At 40.0% G+C, this 20,079-nt stretch overlaps 1 protein-coding gene across 4 annotated transcripts in view; it reads right to left on the reverse strand.

Annotated features, from left to right (window-relative positions):
* Positions 1–5,281: 5,281 nt before the first annotated feature.
* The window catches only part of ctif (CBP80/20-dependent translation initiation factor), a 38,532-nt gene continuing 23,734 nt past the window's right edge, over positions 5,282–20,079 (reverse strand). For 2 of the 4 annotated variants that reach the window (XM_057360268.1, XM_057360267.1), the window contains 6 exons: positions 19,678–19,821; positions 16,454–16,934; positions 16,051–16,350; positions 13,449–13,604; positions 7,749–7,802; positions 5,282–6,120 (listed from right to left, as the gene is read on the reverse strand). In XM_057360268.1, the coding sequence (XP_057216251.1) occupies positions 5,905–6,120; positions 7,749–7,802; positions 13,449–13,604; positions 16,051–16,350; positions 16,454–16,934; positions 19,678–19,821 (1,351 nt within the window). In that variant the 3' untranslated portion in view covers positions 5,282–5,904. The remainder of the gene's footprint in view (positions 6,121–7,748; positions 7,803–13,448; positions 13,605–16,050; positions 16,351–16,453; positions 16,935–19,677; positions 19,822–20,079) is intronic. The other 2 variants (XM_057360269.1, XM_057360270.1) reach the window with 2 other exon arrangements.

Genomic DNA, 20,079 nt, shown 5'->3' on the forward strand with positions numbered 1-20,079 from the left:
CTTAGCAACAAAGACATCAGGTGCTACAGCCTGCTGCTCATGAGCTGACACCTTAACCACATACCGACACACACCGGGGGAGCTGCACGTGTGTGTGTGTGTGTGTGTGTGTGTGTGTGTGTGTGTGTGTGTTCCTGACTTAATAACAAAATAACCAAAAAACAAATCTTGCATTTTCATGAGTTTTTTGCATAGAAGTTACTTTCGACTTTTCTGTGTCTAACTCAATCACATTAGCAGAGCAAAGGTCACGAGTTCAATTCTCAGCGAACACACATACTGATCAAATGTACCTAGAAGTCGCTTTGGATAAATGCAATAAATCTCTTCATTTCACTCGCCCAAACTCACAGGACTCTCTTTTCTCTTTGGAGCACACTTAGCAGAAAGTTGAGGATTCTTTTAACACAATGAGAATGATCTCAAGATCTCTCTCTCTCTCTCTGCAGGCAAAAGAAAAAGCACCTCGAACGGCCGGCCTGTGGCTGTAGGCAGAGGTGGTTTGGACACAGATCAGGCTTGGCTGGAAATGAAGAGGTTTGGCTTTACAACAAGAAGCCCGAGCGGAGGATGGGGGTGGATGACCTGAGAAGATGAAAGTAGGAAAAACACAGCGAGAGAGAGAGAGAATTCCTGGCTGCGGCGGCAAGATGTTATGTGACAGAAAAACAGAGCCATTAAACAGTTCATTCAGGAAGTGAACAGGTCATGACATCATTTCCTGGTTGGCAGGGACAGGATGTGGGCCGATGTTCGTTCAGAGAGATAATTACAGGCATCTCAATGTCAAACAAACGGCAAAACAAATCATCAGATTTTATATCCAGAACTTATTCATATGAAATATTATTTGGTTAGAAATTCAAAAGTATGACATTGCTTTAACTAAACAAAAACAATAAAAATAATACGTGAAAATATTGATAAAATATCATATATATATGTATATTAAAAATATGTTTGTATTGTGTCACTCACACTTGGTGTGTTTGGTTTGTGTGAATGTTTTAAAGTTCGACTTAATGTAAGAATAATAGCAATGTTTATAGAACGTATTCCTTGTTAGCTGACATTATTTCGGTGAGACTGCACTATTTCTTCCCCGTGACAATTGACACACTGTCACAGTCAGAGAAGAAAAAGATGTTTTCATGGCCAGAACTGAGCTAAGAGAAGGAAAACACAACAATATGAGAAAGAGAGAGTTGATGATGATGAGACGCAAGAATGCTGTGGGTTGTCAGTCAGTCTGTCTGTCTGTTCCAGCGGTGACGCCGTCAGTTATGAATCTGTGCCTCATATTATATTCTCCATAGTCTATTGTGCTGAAACAGAGAGAGAGAGAGAGAGAGAGAGAGAGAGACTGCTCGACTGTTGAAGATTCACTGTTAAATTTTCTCAGATTCTGAGTTGCACATTTTTCCTGGTGGTAATGGTATTGAACTCGAATTAATAAACCAGTTTCATAGAATGACCCAGTAAAGAGTAGTGCAGTATATATCAGGTGGCTTTTGTGAGATACACAGTACAGATCCTCGCACACGCGCGCACACACACGCACGCACGCACGCACGCACACACACACACGCACGCATGCACACACGCACGCACACACACACGCACGCACACACACACGCACACGCGCACACACGCACACACACGAGCACACACTTTCTCTCTGCAGGTAGCTGCTTTTTGAACAGCTGTGTGTAGCAGCTGCAGGGAGCACCCAGCTGTGTGTGTGTGTGTGTGTGTGTGTGTGTGTGTGTGTGTGTGTGTGTGTGAAGCCACATACTCCTTTGTAATTTACAGACAATAGCGACAATCGCCAACAAACGCACGGCCAATTTATCACACAACCTTGGGGGTAGACAGGGATGGGAGGCATAAACACACACACACAAACAGTTTACCGCTAACATCCAAATTGTGTAGTGGTTTACATAATGTGAAATATAACACTAATAAAGCAGAGATGACGTAACATTTTTATAATTAAACTTGATGGGATCACTTGAGTTTCTTAAAAAATGTTTTGATCTCAACTCATACAGTATGATGAAATAGATTAAATTTGTTGTGGAATATTTCATCACCTTGCAACATTTTTATCGAAATAGTTACTTGTACATTCTTTTTCTGGGATAACTTTTTCTTTACGTTTTGGGACTTTTTTGAAAACAAAAAGGTTTCATCTATAAAGTCAAATGAAATGCAACTTTGAAGCTCAATATCTCAAAACTGATCAAAACGCAGATAGAACCTTATCATTTCAAACTAAACCTTTTTGACCTAGAGCAACAAAAAAAAGACCTTAAGTTGTGCTTGATAAATGGCAGGAGAACATCTAAGTTTAAATTTTTGTTCCAAAATGAGATGACTCCGTTTTAAAAAAATCAAAAAATTGTATTATGTTATCATGCTTTTTTTGTGTTTTATTGTGTTATTATGGCTTAAATCAAAACCAACCAACTGCAGTTTGATTGATATTAATTGTAATGCACAGTAAAAAAAAAAAAAACATGATTTTAGAACATTCTCATTCAACTATCTCATTTTTGAACCAAACTCTTCAAATATTTTTGTAAGTTTAAAAAAATAATAAAGCTGAGATGTTATGAAAATGTAAGTTGGATATTAGGTAAAGGTTAAGAAAACATTCTCTCAAAACAGAACGATCAGAAAACCCTTCAGAACATAAATCTGGTAGTTGGGATGACAAATCAATCAAATCAATTCCAACCTTACAGTTGCGGGCACAAAAGAAATATAAACCAAGTAAGAACCATACAAAACACAAATACTCCATTTAACACCCCTTCTCTGTTTATTTTCACTTGCATAAAGCAACTCTAATGACATCATTTAATAAGCCCAAATCTACAGTTGGCTCAGCTGACAGAGTTCTCACGCCTGCTCTAGAAGATGCATCCAACAGTCCGACGGCTCACAACACTGAAAGGGTCAAAGGGTACGAGAGAGCCTAAAACACAACCTAAAAACCCTGTCAACATCACCCGCAAACAGATCCAAACCAGATCAAATGAACTCAAAAATATAAAAACAACAATGAACTCATGATTTAAAAACACACACTCACAAAGAGGATGTTATACTATGTGTGTGTGTATGACATCACTCTGTACGGGTGAACCTTACATTTCACCCCCAAATCATGAAATTACATTTTGCAAAAGAAAAGCCTGTTATGGCGCCATTGACACATTTTTATTCAAACAAATAAACGATTTCCACCAAATTCTCATTACCGCGATGATAAGACCGCTAAAGTATTCGTACATTATGGTAACATTTGTTTTAGTGCTTTTAATTTATAGTAAAATACATAAGAACTGTGAAAATGAAAAGACTTCCAACATACAAATCACATTATGGTCATGAGAATCTCGTGGCACTTTGTCATAGTAATGTCAAACGCTGTGCGAAAATCAGGCTTTATGTTTTTTACGCAACATGTAACTTTGGGGTGAATTTTGACCCGGCGTGGTTTTGTAAGTGTGTGTTCTTTACATTTAGATTCTTGATGCAAGACAAAAGGTACAGAAAAGTCCAAAGCTGCCAGAACGTCTGAGGTTCTGCTCGTGTTTCCTTCAATAAATGACTAAAGCTGGAGGCCACCAACTAAGATCAAAACATTTCCTATGTTCCATATTCATATGCCGTTTACAAGATTACACATAGCTTATATAGAACTAGATGACTGGCTTGTGTTAACTCAGTATCATAATGCACACAGTCACCAAAGCCAGAGAAATCGACACTTATTAGCTACATATATAACGTTCAAAGATTTTATCACCATCAAATTTGTTAAAAGTAAATGGTTTAATGGTTAAATAGAACGACCACGGCAAAATGGCTTTTATACTTAACAGCCAATTTAATTTTCATTCATGCGTAATCTTTTATATTTTTTCTATTGAGCAAGCTGAACGACGCAGGGCAATAAAAAAACTCCTCTGTTCTGCACAGGTCTTTCAATCTCCAACTAAAGATTCAACATTAAACGCACAGGGGTTTCAAGGCCACTGTTTTCTCCCAAAATCATTTCAAATCTAAAATTCACTCTAGCGAGAAATATTCAACATTCTACAACCCATGTCGCTTTTACATAAACGTTTGTCTCTCTCTCTCTTTTTTTTAAAGCGATTGCCTTAAAACAGTGCAAAACAAAATGAATCCTGTGCAACGGATCTACGGCTAAAACACTGGACCTCATTCATCAAAACAGCATTACTGTAGAAATTGCTCGTACATAAACAACAAAACAAAATTTTGTCATGAAAATCAATAAAAATGGATGTATCAACAATTTCCATAGAAATCTGTTCTGCACATTAGTTTGTAAAAGCATTATTTTTAAATCCTTGCTTTGAATTTTTCTAAAAATGTACTCACCAATGCTTTAACACACATGAATGAGGCCTATTACACACGTTCTTTATAAAAAACGCAATAAAAGAAAGAATAATAACATTAACGATGCATAATATTAAGACACTATAACACATTATAAACAGGGACGAGAGGCTGCTAGTGGACGTGGCCCACAACAACAACAACAACAACAACAACAAACAAAACAGAAAACTCAGAAATCGGACTGATCATGTGGAGATTCAGATCACATTATGTTGAACCTCACAAACACACACTGGAGGAAGAGCTGTGCGTGTGCGTGTCCAAGCCTTTCAGAGTCTTGCAGCCATCTGCCGTGTGTGAGGGGCTATGACAAAAGAAGGTCTCGCTCTTTGGAGCTGATGTGACCCCAGCTGGACACCCCTGTGGGGCGACGGCGTGCTCCTAACTCCCGAGGGGTTTGGATGGATGGATGGATGGAGCTCAGCCCCTGGCCTTCTGAACTGTCTGGAGATTCAACCTGTACTGCCCTTAGCTTAATAATTCATTGCTGCGAGGACCAATCACAGGGAAGATGTCAAGATGCCACATTTTACAACAAAATCATCAAATTATTACATTAAAAACAAAAACGAAGACTTTTTTTCTTTTCAGATTTTTCAGTACAACGTCATTTTTCATTACAATATCTTAACCATCATTAACAAAAAAAAGTCTCACAATTGTACTGAAAAAAAAAGATTTTAGTCCCATATATATACTTTTTATTATGAATAAATTAAAGACAGTACATTTAAAATAATAAGACATTATAATTATATATATATATATATTTGTGTGTGTGTATATATACATTCACATACATATATATATATATATAATTATAATGTCTTATTATTTTAAATGTACTGTCTTTAATTTATTCATAATAAAAGTATTTGATGTGAACAGTAAATCATTACTGCATTACAGTACCATTGTGAATAATCTGAATATAAAAAAAGAAGTACAGTTTTACAGCAATGAGAAACTGAAAGCAAAATCTGTTGAATGTTGGAAAACTAGGCTTCATTTTCCTATTTTAAAATAACATATTTCTTTTGATTTTGCAGTGAAATGTGCACTGTACATCTTTTCTGTAATCGTTCCGTTTCATTGACGCTTTTAACACACACACACACACACACATGACCGACTGTCTGTCTGCGTGTGTAATGACCGTCTGGTTTCGAGTCCGTATGTCTGGATTTACTCATGAATATGCAGGTCTGACGTGAAAATAAATACATATTCATTTCCATCTGCATATTTTACCCTTTGAACTCTGACCCTTTGGCCAACCCCCATCCCATAATGCCCGTCTCATCCGTGTTTCCGTCATCTGTCTGTTGCCGTGTGTATGCGTGTACGTGCCGACGGCCTTTAGAAACGTTCTGTGGCCATACAGCGTGTCCGTGGCCTCCAGTGGTTTGCTTGAAAGTTATCGTGATGGTTGTGTAGTCGCACGCGGCCGTCACGTTTCCATCACGCTGTGAGTTTCTGGATGGTTCTGTTGTAGTAAGCGGTGGTCAGCGCCTCCAGCGGGCTCCAGCGGTGAGCGTGAAGCTCGACGACCTCCATCAGGAGCGAACGCGTCAGCTGGGACTCGGACGGACACAACATCTTGTCCCTCACGGTGGCCAGCAGCTCGGTCATCATCTCCGGCAGCTGATCCTCCAACAAGCGTCCGGTGCTCTGGAGCTACGACAACGACATCAGGACATTCATTTAGTTGCCAATAACACCGAATATGCCATCGAGCCAGATACGCTGAAGCGAGACGAGAGGAAATAAGACACACTCAAGCTCGAGGAGGGGTCAGAGGTCAACTGCAGGGAGGGGGAGAGAGACAGATGCTTGTGTGTGTGTGTGTGTGTGTGTGTGAGAGAGAGAGACAGAAAGAGACAAAGAGAGAGGAGTCTGTCTGACTGACATCTACTCATTTACTCGCTGGATGGAGACCAACACGAGCTGTGATGGAGGTCTGATGGTCTGTGTTTGTTTCTACAGACAGGAGGTCAAACGCTTTTCGAGACTCTGCTGACCTCACTGGATTGTTTTGATATCGTACTATAAGCATCGAGTCTGTACGATGATGAATCAACTCGATTAAAGAAAACTGATGATCAATCTAGTCCTCTGTAGACTAATCTAAGAAAATCTAAAGAATTGAGAAAAAAATGTTGAGGAACATCTGGGGCCGGATTCACAAAACTGTTCAAAATATAAGATTGTTCTTAAGATAAATGATAGGATGTTCGTAAGTGTGATTCTCAAACATTTCTTAAAACGTTCTCAAATATTTTCTTAAGAACATCTTCATTTTTATCGTAAGAATAAAATAGTATTGCACTCGCTGTGACGTGTTAAACGGCATTTAATATGTTAGCAAGCGTTAAAAATATACTTCTTATTCTGCGTTACGACGACATAATACTTGTGACCCTCTCCGTTTCGAGTCCCAGGATAAAATAAAAACGCACTCCGTGTTTAATAATGACAGCTAAAGTAAGGGAGCTAGACCTTATCATTATTATATCCAAATAAATGTTCCTTAATGGCAAGTAAACGTCAAAATGATGATTCTCCCTCAATGTTACAATAACATGTGAAACAACCACATACACGTATTAAACATCTTAGCTTTTGAGATGTAAGACAACCGTGAGGCTGTCTTCATTTTAAGATGATATTTACGACAGATTTGTTTCGAGAATTTGGATTCTTCTTCATTTTTTCCTAAAATCAAGCTTAATCTCAAAACAAAGTTTTTACGGCAATAAATAACATTCCTAACTTTTCTCTTCAATTACAATTGAAGAAAAACCATGGCAGTTAAGAATGTTTTGTGAATCAGGAGGATCGCTGTAAAGCTGCCGTCTGATCCACGGCTCACTGACACAGAGCCGATGTCTTGACTAGCGGCAGAACTAAAGTGTTTCTCAACATTTTGCATCTTAAACCCCCAACACAGCCCCGCCGTACCCCTGAAACCAAAAATCTACCCCTCTTAACTGATCTCAGACTTGTCATCATTCATTGTTATCAGTTATTTATTCATCATTAGTTTATCAGGGAGTCTATTATTTAAACGACTGATTTGTACACAAAAAAGTGAATACTGTAAGAGACAAACTTATGTCAGACAGACCTTTAATGACGCACGCGAGCTTGACTTAATCACATAGCACAGTGTGAGAGAGGACAGGAAGCGATGGGGAAGGACCAGGAGTCAGGATTGGAAACCGTGCCACATGTGGGAGCACTTGCACGTGAAGCTATTGGCTCTGACATCACTCTACAGTTTGACACAAGTTTTAACAACATACCTCCATAGTACAGCACAGAACAGCGTCCTCCTTCACATCAGGAGACTGAAGGAGCTAAACACACAGAGAGAGAGAGAGAGAGAACACATGTTAGCTCAAGAGAGACCATCACAAATCAAAACAATGACATATTACATCTATGAAACATTTTGTTGAGGTTAATGCCCAGCACTGAACCGATACAATCTGAAAATATACAATTCTGAGTAAAAATCTGGTTTATTGCGCATTATAAAACGGTCAGTTCTGGTCCTTGATTCTGATTGGCTGAGCGGAGTTCTAAGCCGTTATAAAATACCTCAATATATAACGGCTGACCGCATTACATAGCCTAAATATCATTTTATTTACTTTATTTTATGAAACCTTGCTAAGCATATGGAATAACCGTTTTATAAAAGCAATAAGCCCCGCGAAGCTGTGGGTTACAGTGCATTTTATAACAGCTACGGGGTTTTAGGCACGACGCGAACGCCCTTAGCTGTTATAAATGCACTGTAACCCACTGCTTCGCGGTGCTTATTGCTTTATTATAGCATGGCTACTTACCAAGTAAATACAGACATCAAATATTAAACTGAGATGACCCGACGTGAAACCAGCACAACTTGGACGACAGGCACTTACACAGTTCAGCATCATTATACACAAATATTTCAGGACAGAACGCTGTGATTGAACAGCCAGTGCCGGTAATTCAGCCGTATATACAGAACACACACCTTCATACAGATCACTCTTTCATTTCACTCTTCCCTCAAAAACCACCACCCGACAGAAGCCAGCAACTGCTGAAAGCACACATGCACTCGCACACATACGCACACACACACACACGCACACACACACACACGCACACACACACACACAAATGCATGCACACACAGACACTGCTAAAAACATACACGCACGCACGCACATACACACACTGCTGAAAACATACACAAAAACACGCACGCACACACAAAAGCACACACACGCACACAAACACACTCACACACTGCTGAAAACACACACACACACACAGACACTGCTGAAAACACACACGCGCATGCATGCACATACACACAAACACACACACACTGCTGAAAACACACACACACACGCACGCACACGCATGCACACACACAAACGCACATACACACACTGCTGAAAACACACACACACGCACGCACACACAAAAGCACACACACTAACACACTCACACACAAACACACTCACAAATGCAGACACAAACGCACACACACACACATATCTGGTTGACTATCCCCGTGGGGACAGTCCATAGGCGTAATGTTTTTATACTGTACAAACTGTATATTCTATCCCCTATCCCTAACCCTATCCCTAACCCTAAAGATCATAGAACACTTTTTTAGATTTTTAAAAAATATTGTTCTGTACAATTTATAAGATTTTGTGCCCATGAGGACCTCAATTTTGGTCTCCACGGTGACACGAGTCCCCATGTGTTGGTGTGCGTTCAGGTTTAGGTCCCCACTAACATATAAAAGCACGCACGCACACGCACACACACACAGTACACGTTGCAACTGAGCATAATGCAAACTGACAAAGAATTAGGAGAAAAAACAATGCAATGTTTTTAAAGTAGAAATGAAAAACCTCCCTTAATATAAACAATGAAATATTTGAAGGTCATTCCACATTTCTCCCACAATGCACTTCCATCGCTTCTTTAATGTACCCGAGTGTTGTGACAGCAGCAGTACTGTATTATAATCCTGAGGTCTGGGTTCTTTTTCAGTAAAGGATGTGACTGTGTCCATTGACGTTATGATGATGTAAGAATGTGCTTTTTGCTTCGACCAAAATGTGCGAAATTCTGATGAAATCACATCCAGACATCCGTGACTCACAGATTCATTCTTCACCTCACGCTGAGCTCACGCATGTCAAAACCTTCTTGTCTTTTACCTCTAAATATCTGAATAACAGAGCTGGAAAAAAACCGTCTGTACTGCAGATGAGAGGAGACCAAAAGCACACATACGTCAAAATCCAGTTTTGTTTCGGATACGATTTACATATAAAAACAAACCAAGCTATTTAATATGAAAAGTGACTTAACAGAAACTCCAAAGATCTGATGCATAAAGATTGCAGATAAAGGTAAATATAAATCAGCATAAATGTGTGCACACCCTGCGGTCACTCTTGACTGTGCATACACACATTTGAAAGAAACATGATTTTGTTTCGATACGCACACAAGGTTTGGATCCCGTGTACAGTATGTGTGTGTGTTGCGAGCTCTCGCCCCGGGTATAATTTGGGAGGCAGTTCTCTGTGTGTATATGTGTGTCTGAAGAGATCTAGTGAGATAACAAGCAGAACGCCGGGCGGGAAAATCAGTCAGGTAGTGACACAGAAGGCTCTTTGTAAGCCGGGGGCCTGCAGGGGCTCGACACACAGCGCTGATCAAAGACAACACCAGCGGCTCTGCTTACTGTCACACAACTGACAGCACCGGACCGGACGACACAAACCACAAATCTCTCTCAAACACACTCGCTCCCTAAATATACATCACTGAAACCTAACCGTATTAACCGTAACCACGACAACCATCTTCATAACACCAGAGCAGACGTGTATAAACACTGCTGACATTAAGGGACACATTATATACCTCTTTTGCGCTTTTTACTCTAGAGTACACTTATAATCAAAGTAAATGTTTAATGTACATAAACGAAACGACGTGTTTGCAATAACCTGAAAGTAAAATGATTAACTGGAAAAACTCAACAAAAAAATAATTTAAACCTAAAACGTAAAATAACTAAAGCACATAACAAAAATGCTAAACATTCAATTAAATTATACCATGGTCTGTTTGAACACTCGATTCTGATTGGCTGGAAGGTGTGCATTAAAACCCTTTAACGCATGGTAGCTCCAGTCAGTTTGATTACATTTGAAATTAACTTACGTTATTTTCACCTGTTTGATCTAAAATGACACTGTAAACATCAATAACGGCTTTAACTTGGCCTATGACCATGGTATAAGCGGGATAATCCACAGCTAGCTGTGCGTTAAGTAAGGGATAATCCATGGCTATTTGCCAAGTTAAAGCCGTTATTGATGTTTACAGTGTCATTTTAGATCAAACAGGTGAAAATGACGGTTATTTTGTCAGTTAATTTTAAATGTAATCAAACTGACTGGAGCTACCCGTGCGTTAAAGGCTTTTAATGCACACCTTCCAGCCAATCAGAATCCAGTATTCAAACAGACCATGGTATAATGGAGTTTAATGCACTTCACGGAGGCAACCATCCGACGCGAGTTGGCCTCCACGTCGTGCATTAAAACCCTTTAACGCATGGCTGGATGTGGATTATCTCTTACTTAACATGAATTAACTAAATGATGAATTAACAAAAAAAAATGTCATTCTTAAATTCAGTAAAAAATAAGATTCTAAATATGTATCTAAATAAACATTTAAATATCTACAATATGTTCTGGACATACAATCTTAAAAGCGTCTTCTGTTCTTTTCAAATACTAATATATATTTTTAAATCATACGTTTTTAAAAGTATAGCCTGTACCAGCACAACCAGAAGATTTTCAACAGCAACATTTCCATAGAAAAGTTTCTGTCCTCTGGAAGATAGGCTACCGCAGGTCTGAATTCATAGCCTGGAGCGTTTGATGGACTGTACATGTCTATAGGTGTCTGGAGAATTCTAACCCTGGTGGTCTCCAGTAATTACTGATGGGGTCTCTGTATGCCGGTCTCCCGGGTAACCGCTGCATTAGATGTATATACACCATAATGACATCCCCAGAGAACAAGAGCACAGCTCATGTTACACAAACCATACCACAGGAACTCACAGAAACAACCTGAAACATTTATAAAACCCATAACATATAGAATCCATAACTCCTTCAGTGTCAAATTTAATGCAAGTCCAAATGGAACTTTATCCTTAAGAAGCCTTAAAAAACAAATTCATATTTTTATTCACAATAAACTACAGTTAAGGGATATATTTCATTTTATGAAATAATAAAAAAGAATAAAAAATCTATAATTAAATCTATTCTATAATTTATACTTTATTGTATTCGATAATCAAATCTATAGACTATTTCAGAAAAACTTAAACAACGCTGATCCAACGCTGGTCCAGAAGAACTTTTAATACACAAAATGTTAAACAAATATATTTAAAACTTGTGTAAGATGTAAAAAAAACAAAAGTGCTTCTGGACCAGTGTTTGTTAATCTTGAGAAGGGGTCTACAATCTATTCTTTCTATAATGGAGTGTACGATGCTAAAGACAGTGTCATTCACATCATAAACATAAACAATATATCTCAATAATATAACATGCTATATAACATACAGAACCAAACATATATACAAAACAATATAATATAGAATGCATGCTGCCCAATTCTACTTGAAATAAATACCGTTTATTTCTGCATTTTTCCAAAAATGCAATGCTGTTGTGTTTAGTTGTTTTTGCCTTCTGCGCTGCTGACTCATGTCAAAGCTATGCAAAAAACTCATCATTTCTGCTAGACATGCGATGAATAGGCACTCACAAACCCACGCCACACAATACAGCTCTCTTATACCAAACTCATGAATCTTTGGCACAGTCCCACAACTATATGTCGTACCATAACGAACAGATTTTGGGCTGACGTATTTCACCGCTGAAGGTTTGAGAAGAGCAGAGACGCACGCGTCCAAATGCAGAACAAACACACCCTCAGAGCTCCACATACACCTGACATCAGATCAGCGGAGACATCTGGATCACGTGTGATTATCAAACCTGCTCCGCCGCCGCTCACAAACACACACTTCACACCTGCCGTGGAAACGAGTTGTGAGTGTCTGTCAAGACCTCGGACGCTCAGGTCCGGACACGCCGAACGGGATGTTAATGTTAACCACATCAAAACATCATCTCACCCACAGACTAAAACTGACATGATCAACGAAAACTCTTATATTCACTGTGTGTACACGGAAAAGGGCCGTTCGTAAAGAAAATAAGACATCTGTATTTTTAAGAAATGAAAAATGTTCGTGCTCTTGAAAATATAAGAACTTTTTCCTGACACAACCAAGCATCTGTGGGTAGGAAAAACATCAAACTAACACCTTTTTTAAATACGAAAGCATTTCTGACTCAATAAAATCCTGAAAGATAAAACCGACAGTGAACACTGAAACTTCTGTTGATTTTCATCTCGGTCGCCACGTTTTCTCTTTCACTCAAAAGTATTAAAACTGCAGATATAGTAAAACCCTTCTGAAGCAGCTGAAATCCACATTTCAGAACGCTATGAAGAAATACATTCAAGTATATTTAAGTGGCCATTTTAATTCATATTTAATGTTATAATAATTGTTGCATCATTATCATTATGTAATTATACTCAATTATAGCAGATTACAGAATATAATTTGGACAATATGAGTGCGCAAATAATGAGCATCTCTATTAAACAATAAAAACCCACACTTGATTCACACATCATTACAAAATACAACTTAACACACCCTTATTTACACAAATACGACAAAAACATACTGTGGCACTTCACTAAACGTGCAAAACAAACCAGAAGACATGGAGGACCACACGGAGACCTCCGCAGCAAACAGAAATGTTGTGTAGCGTGTTGTTGTTGTGTACCTCTCTCAAGCAGGAGTAGATGGGGCACACCAGCACTCTGAACGGCTCTCCAGCGCTGCTTCTCATCGTGCCAAACACTTCACACAGAAGCGTAACGAAGCCCAACCAGCTCTCCACATCCGTCCGCCGCAACTCATCACGCCGCGTGAAGTCTCTCTGGAGACAAAGAGAAAGAGACCCGTAAACACACGGGACACACACCTCACCTGGAAACATAACAGGTGGATGTTGTCATTTTCACGCCTGAGCTTGTCGCAATGCATTGTGGGAATGTCTTATCTGTGGGCACATATTCAACGCCACATCAAGAGCGTGTCTATGATGACTCGCCTAGGTTTAGACAGATATCTCAGATTTGTACGATGATCACGACTTCAGCTTTTCAGTCACGAGATGAGATTTCTCAAACCTGTCGACTTCAGAATGAATTATTTATAGTGACGAGACACCCGAGTGCAAAAATCTGCCCTCGTGCTTTCCGTCTCTGAGAACAACAACAGACTGATGGCTTCGCTTGTACCATTTTTTACAGACTTGATGTGCTGATTACTTACATTACCTTAATCATGTTGGCTGGGAAGCTCGTCTTTTTCACACCAGATTAATGTAATGACGAAATTGTAAGATGACGAGTAAACAAAAACACCAAGGCAATATCAAATATAATTCGACCTCGACTTGACATCACATCAGGAAATAATGAAATGTGTTACTTTAATACGTTATTGCTCAGATAACAAACTGTACTACCTTGTTATATTACCAGCAAGAAACATACACAGTAAGAGACCATTATTCTCAAAATAACATCACACAGTGGACTGATTTTCTGAATTACATGCACACAAACAACTGTTTGCAGGAGGTCTGCGTCTACGCAGACGTGTCCTCTCGTGGGGTCATCGGCTGCAGCTCAATTACATAATTCAGTCAGAGCGTCTGCAACAGCGTCTGTTCGAACGTCACACGGGTGAGAGAGAGCTGGTTTACACGAGGACAAATGATTCATCTACCTCACTGCACGCACAAAACCCCCCACAAACCAACAGGACAGCATTATGTTTGAGCATACAGTCACGCTGGCTTTTAAAGACGCAAAGAAGCTGAAGAATCAAGAAAATGACTGTTGTTTGAAGATTTGGCATCATTTGCTGTTTGAGATTGCAGTGTGTGTGTGTGTGTGTGTGTGACAGGATGCATGTTGCGCAGCGGCAGAAACAGGGTTGAAGTTCTGATGTCAAATCACACGAGAGAAATTAGTGGAACACTCACTTCCTAAAAACAATGACAACACACTGCAGCTTCACCAGCAAAACCACAGTACAGACAGTCTGACCCGAGCCGAACTAAGACAGACAGCGGTTTGTGTGTGTAAGAGAGAGAGCGCTGATGTTGTAAATGAATGTTCCGGATTGAACACAAGTTGAACTCTGTTCATCACTTCTGATCAGAACGTTCATCACCACAGAGAACACATTTGACTCATTCTCTGAATGCTTCAAAAAGCAAAACTGCACTTACGATGGAAATGAGTCGAGGTGCATTGAGGGTTTGTATCTGTGCAAAAATCTCATTTTTGCGATATTTTTTAAAAGGGTCATATGACACGGCTAAAACGAATATTATGGTTTGTTTTAGATGTAATGCAATATGTATACACGATTTAAGGTTAAAAACGCTGTATTTGTCACACACCGTTCATGTTTGTATCTCCTCTTTGCTCCGCCTCTCTGAAACTTTTTTTTGTGATTTTTTTACAAAGCTCATGGCTCTGAAAAGCGAGGTGTGCTATGATTGGCCAGTTTACCAGTGCGTAGTGATTGGTGGAATACTGCAAGCATGTGACGGAAATGTGACGCCTCTTACCATATTTGGAACATCAGGTTCCTCTTCAATGGATCTGACAGGTACGCCCACCTTACTTGAGTATACATTTGGGCGGTCTTAGTCGAATCAGGCATTTCCTAACAAGAAATTAGCGCTGAACAGCTAACGAAATATTCAGATACTGTTTAAATATGTATTCTGCTTGTTTTGCGTGACTGTGTGTGAAAGAGTGGTGCGGTTGCGTGTACTGAACGCATTGTGCTTGTGGAGCTTTCCGCGCCAGCGTTTCACTGCACGAGGACACGAACACATAAACAAACACCATTTGCGGCGATCCGTCAAAATAAAAGTCCGGTTAATTTAAACAAACGCTCTTTGCGGCGTCCCGTCAAAATAAAAGTCCGGTTGACTTGAACAAGTTATAATACACTCACATTTTACCACACCACCCCCCTTAAATTTTGTATAATTTGACCACAGAGTATATTGTTTACTTTAGTAAACTGAAGTAAATGTGTTTTAAAGTTTGTTAATGAAGTAAAAGTTTGTTAATATTTATTAAACATTTTATTAACGATCGTATCAAAATGATCTTTCTTGACGTTGAATGAGAAAGAGAGAGAAACTGAGGTCACAGAAGGGGAACTTACAGAGGTGTGTGCAGGTGAAATTTAGTGCCGCACATTACCCAGAATTCCATTCCGTAAAGCGATCATCACTGTGGCCTGCTTACACTTCATACATTGAATTGAATTACATCCGGAGGCATGCTCACCTGTAACATGTTGAGTAACAGAGAGCGGAATTTGGTGCCCTCCACCATGAACAGAGCCATCTTGTCACAGAGTTTGGCCGCAGTGGCCGCGAAGCTTCGATCGCTGACGGCTTTATGATAGATGGTGTGGACGATTTCGTTCAGAGTCTCTTCCGAGTCGGCCGAGCTCTGCGCCTCCTCCATGAACGCGGTGAGCTGTGCCTCCACTCCGCTTCTGTTGTTTCTCATGCTGTTCAGAATCTCTAACAACCGATCCATTCGGTTCTGCTGGGGTCCGGCCGTCGCCACGGGAACATCCTCCTGTCAATCAGAGAGCACCGGGTGACTTTTGATCGTAATGACATGATGATGCATGCTCTACGGCAATCAACATTTTACATCACTCAAAATATACACAACACACCTTCTCTTTCAATCTCTTGCGGAGTCTCTCTTTAGAGGACTGCAGTAAACTGATCTTCCCAGCTTCTGTCTTTCCATCGTTCTCATTCTTCAGTCTCTGCTCTCTCACCGGCTCGTCCTTCACTGCTCTCTCTATCCCAGGCCCCGGCTCGTCCTGTTTCGCATTCTCAGTCTCTTTGGCATTACGTGTGGGGGTCCTGTCAGCCCCTTGACTGAAATTGTTCGTCTGGTGTTTTGGATGCTGGTGCCAGCGACGGTTCTGGCTGTAGCCGTGATGCGGGCCGCCCTGACGCCCGCCCTGGTTCTGCTGTCCCTGGTAACCCCACCCTCCGTGCTTAGTGCCGACACCTGATTGGTGGTCTGCATTGGGCTGCTGCTGCGTCTGATTGGGCGGCTGTTGCTGCTGCAGGCCCTGCTGCTGCAGAGGATTCTGGGATTTCACACCACCTCCTCCACCTCCTCCAGGTGGGCGCTGTTGTCTCCTGAAAGACATTTTTGAAAGCGTTACCCGCGAGTCTTTAGTATTGTGAATGTTCTTGCTGGTTGTGATGTCACACATCACGCAAACATCAAAGACCAACATCTTGACCAGAGACTGTGAAGAAATGTAACCTCTGTACCCAGTAAAACGCTGGTCTTTAAAGGCGGATAGTCTTTCTGTATGATTGACAGCTTTAGAGTGAGACATCCCGGCGAGGTCACGTTTGACCGGGGCTTCTGGGGTTTTACGAGGGGTTCATTTTAGGGGACACACGCGAAACCCACTGAAGGACACGATGAGCGTGACATTCCTCAAGTTTACATGAGTCCGCCCATTACAACGTGACACGCACACGCCTTCACCCTTTCACAGCATCAAAACATGTTCCACCGACAACATTTAGCTCGACATTCCCCAACATTTTCTTACCTAGGCGTGGATTTATTTCATATTTCAATATTATCAAATAAAAACGTCAGTGTTGAAATAAAGCTGCTATAAGCGGCATTACGTGAAATTGATTTTTAGACATCCCAGTCTTCCATGGTTTGGGGACAAACAGCACATGAAGCGAACAAATTCTGCTTTAGCTTGTTTGTACAAAGCTTTGTTACTAGAAGACGTTAAAAAGAGTAAAACTCGCATCCAGATTACATTTAACCCTAATACCAATACAACCAAGATTCATTTCACCAAAATCCATCCACATTTCTTCAATATTCACATCATGATTACAGTCTTAAAATAACTTATATTTTAAAAAATAAAGTCTTTTTCAATGTGCATTCCAATGAATATCAATCAAACTGCACTCGAGTTGTTTCGATTAAGTAATAATAACTAAAAAAATTAAACTTTTTTGAAAAGTTATATACTAATACTAATACTATACTAAATATAGCAACGCCGTAACAAGAATTTCATGTATATGAATTTCATGCATTTTGCCATTTTCTTCTAGTAAAACATGAATTCGTATTTATTTTGTTATCTGTAAGGATTGACATGAGTCACACATGTTCTTCATATGTTTCATGAGCTCAGTCATGTGAGTCACGAGTGTTGAACAGGAGAGGTTGTTCCAGTCCGCCCGCTCTTGGCTTCTCTCCACCGCGAGCGTGCGTGTGTTCTCTAATCTGTCCGGCTCTCATCGGGACACACTTAAAAGAGCACTCGAGCGTTCACAGCACTGACTCAATCCTGTCCACACCCGACCGTCCCAGTTCTCATTTACACACACAAACACAGTTCCCAGAGAAAAGCTCTTATGTAACCCGCGTGTTTGTTTTACCCCAGATAAACCCTGAGCCACGGATCCTTACCAAACACAACTCATAACATCGTCGAGTTACCGTGAAGACAAACGTGACCCTGGACAACAAAACCAGTTTTATCGGTCAATTTTTCGAAATTGAGATTTTTACATAATCTGAAAGCTGAATAAATAAACTTTCTATAGATATATGAGTTGTTAGAATAGGACAATATCTGGCTGAGATACAACCGTTTAAATCTCAGGAATCTGAGAGCGCAAAAAAATCGAAAGTTGTTAATCAGGGGCACTGTGACAGACCATCCACTCACAAAAATAAAGTTTTTATATATTTAAGGTAGGAAATTTACAAAATATCTTCATGGAACATGATCTTTACTTAATATCCTAATGATTTTTGGCATAAAAGAAAAATCGATAATTTTGACCCACACAATGTATTTTTGCCTTTTACTAAAAATGTTCCTGTGCTACTTAAGACTGGTTTTGTGATCCAGGGTCACAAACCTAAACACATTTACACTGAGAATGTATGAAAAAAAAAAAGAAAGCCAAACTCAGCACATACACAACATCATTTGAGGAGGATTCTGCCCATCGACCTTCACTTCTGTTGGTCAGGGAATGTCCAGCAAAAGTGGGTTTGATTTTGCACATCATTCACCAAACCAAACGACAGAGATCTCACATCTTCCACCCGTTATTCACATTTATCTCCGTGAATGTGCTGTAAAGGATTTCTTGAGCAATGGCACAAAGAAAAGTGTTCTGTGACATCACTAGGCATGCGATTCTTTGATTGACAGGTAGGAAATGCCACAAAGAAACATGGGATCGAACAGGTTGTGCCATGCAAAAACTGAAACACCTGTGACATGGCTTACAGCACCTTTAAAGGGACAGTTCACCCAAAAAGGAAATTCTGTCATCATATACTCGCCTTCAAGTTGTTCCAAACCTGAATTAATTACTTTGTTCTGATGAACACAAAGAAAGATATTTGGAAGAATGTTAGCAATTTTCAGTTCACTACCATAGCAGGAAAAATTCAAATGCTAGTCAATGGAGACCCAGAACTAAATTCTTCAAAATGTCTCATTTTGTGTTCAACAGAACAAAAAAAGTCCTGCTATGGTAGTGAACATTCTTCCAAATATCTTTCTTTTTCTTCATCAGAACAATGTTAGCAATTCACTACCATAGCAGGACTTTTTTTGTTCTCCATCGACTAGCATTTTAATTTTTCCTGCTATGGAAGTAAATGATGTCCCGGATGCCATTGTCCATTAATAATCTCACAGAAACATCAGGAAAAATACAAAATCTACAGGATCTCTACAGCAAGACGATCAACTTTGGTGTGAACTTCAGCACTATGAGTCGAGTTCTGATTCGATGGCCAGCGAAGCTTAAGCAACGCAACGCACAAGAGTCTGTGAAGATGAATCCTGGACCCGTTTGAGACACTGACCTGGACACTTGCCTCTTTCCCTCAGCTGACAGCTGTACGGTGAGCTGGTCCGGGGATGGCTCAGTTCGGCTACGGATGTGACAGGGAGATGATGTGTAAATAAGGGAGGGATGGAGGATAAAAAGAGAACACAGACAGAGGGAACTACAAACAGGAGAAAGAAAAAAAGGATGAGTGGAACGGATGAAACAATAAATCAACTCATGTAGGGAAAAATACAAGCGTAAGTGTTTACTAAAACTAGAGGAAGAACACACACTAATGTGAGGGCAACTACTGTACAACTGAAGACAACAGAAAGCAATGATGAGAAAGAATGAAGTTACACACACCAAACATCCAGAACATATCACTGCATCACACTACATACATGACAGAGAGAGAGAGAGAGAGAGAGAGAGA

The sequence above is a fragment of the Triplophysa rosa genome, linkage group LG19, assembly GCF_024868665.1.
Source record: "Triplophysa rosa linkage group LG19, Trosa_1v2, whole genome shotgun sequence".
Classification (NCBI taxonomy): Eukaryota; Metazoa; Chordata; class Actinopteri; order Cypriniformes; family Nemacheilidae; genus Triplophysa; species Triplophysa rosa.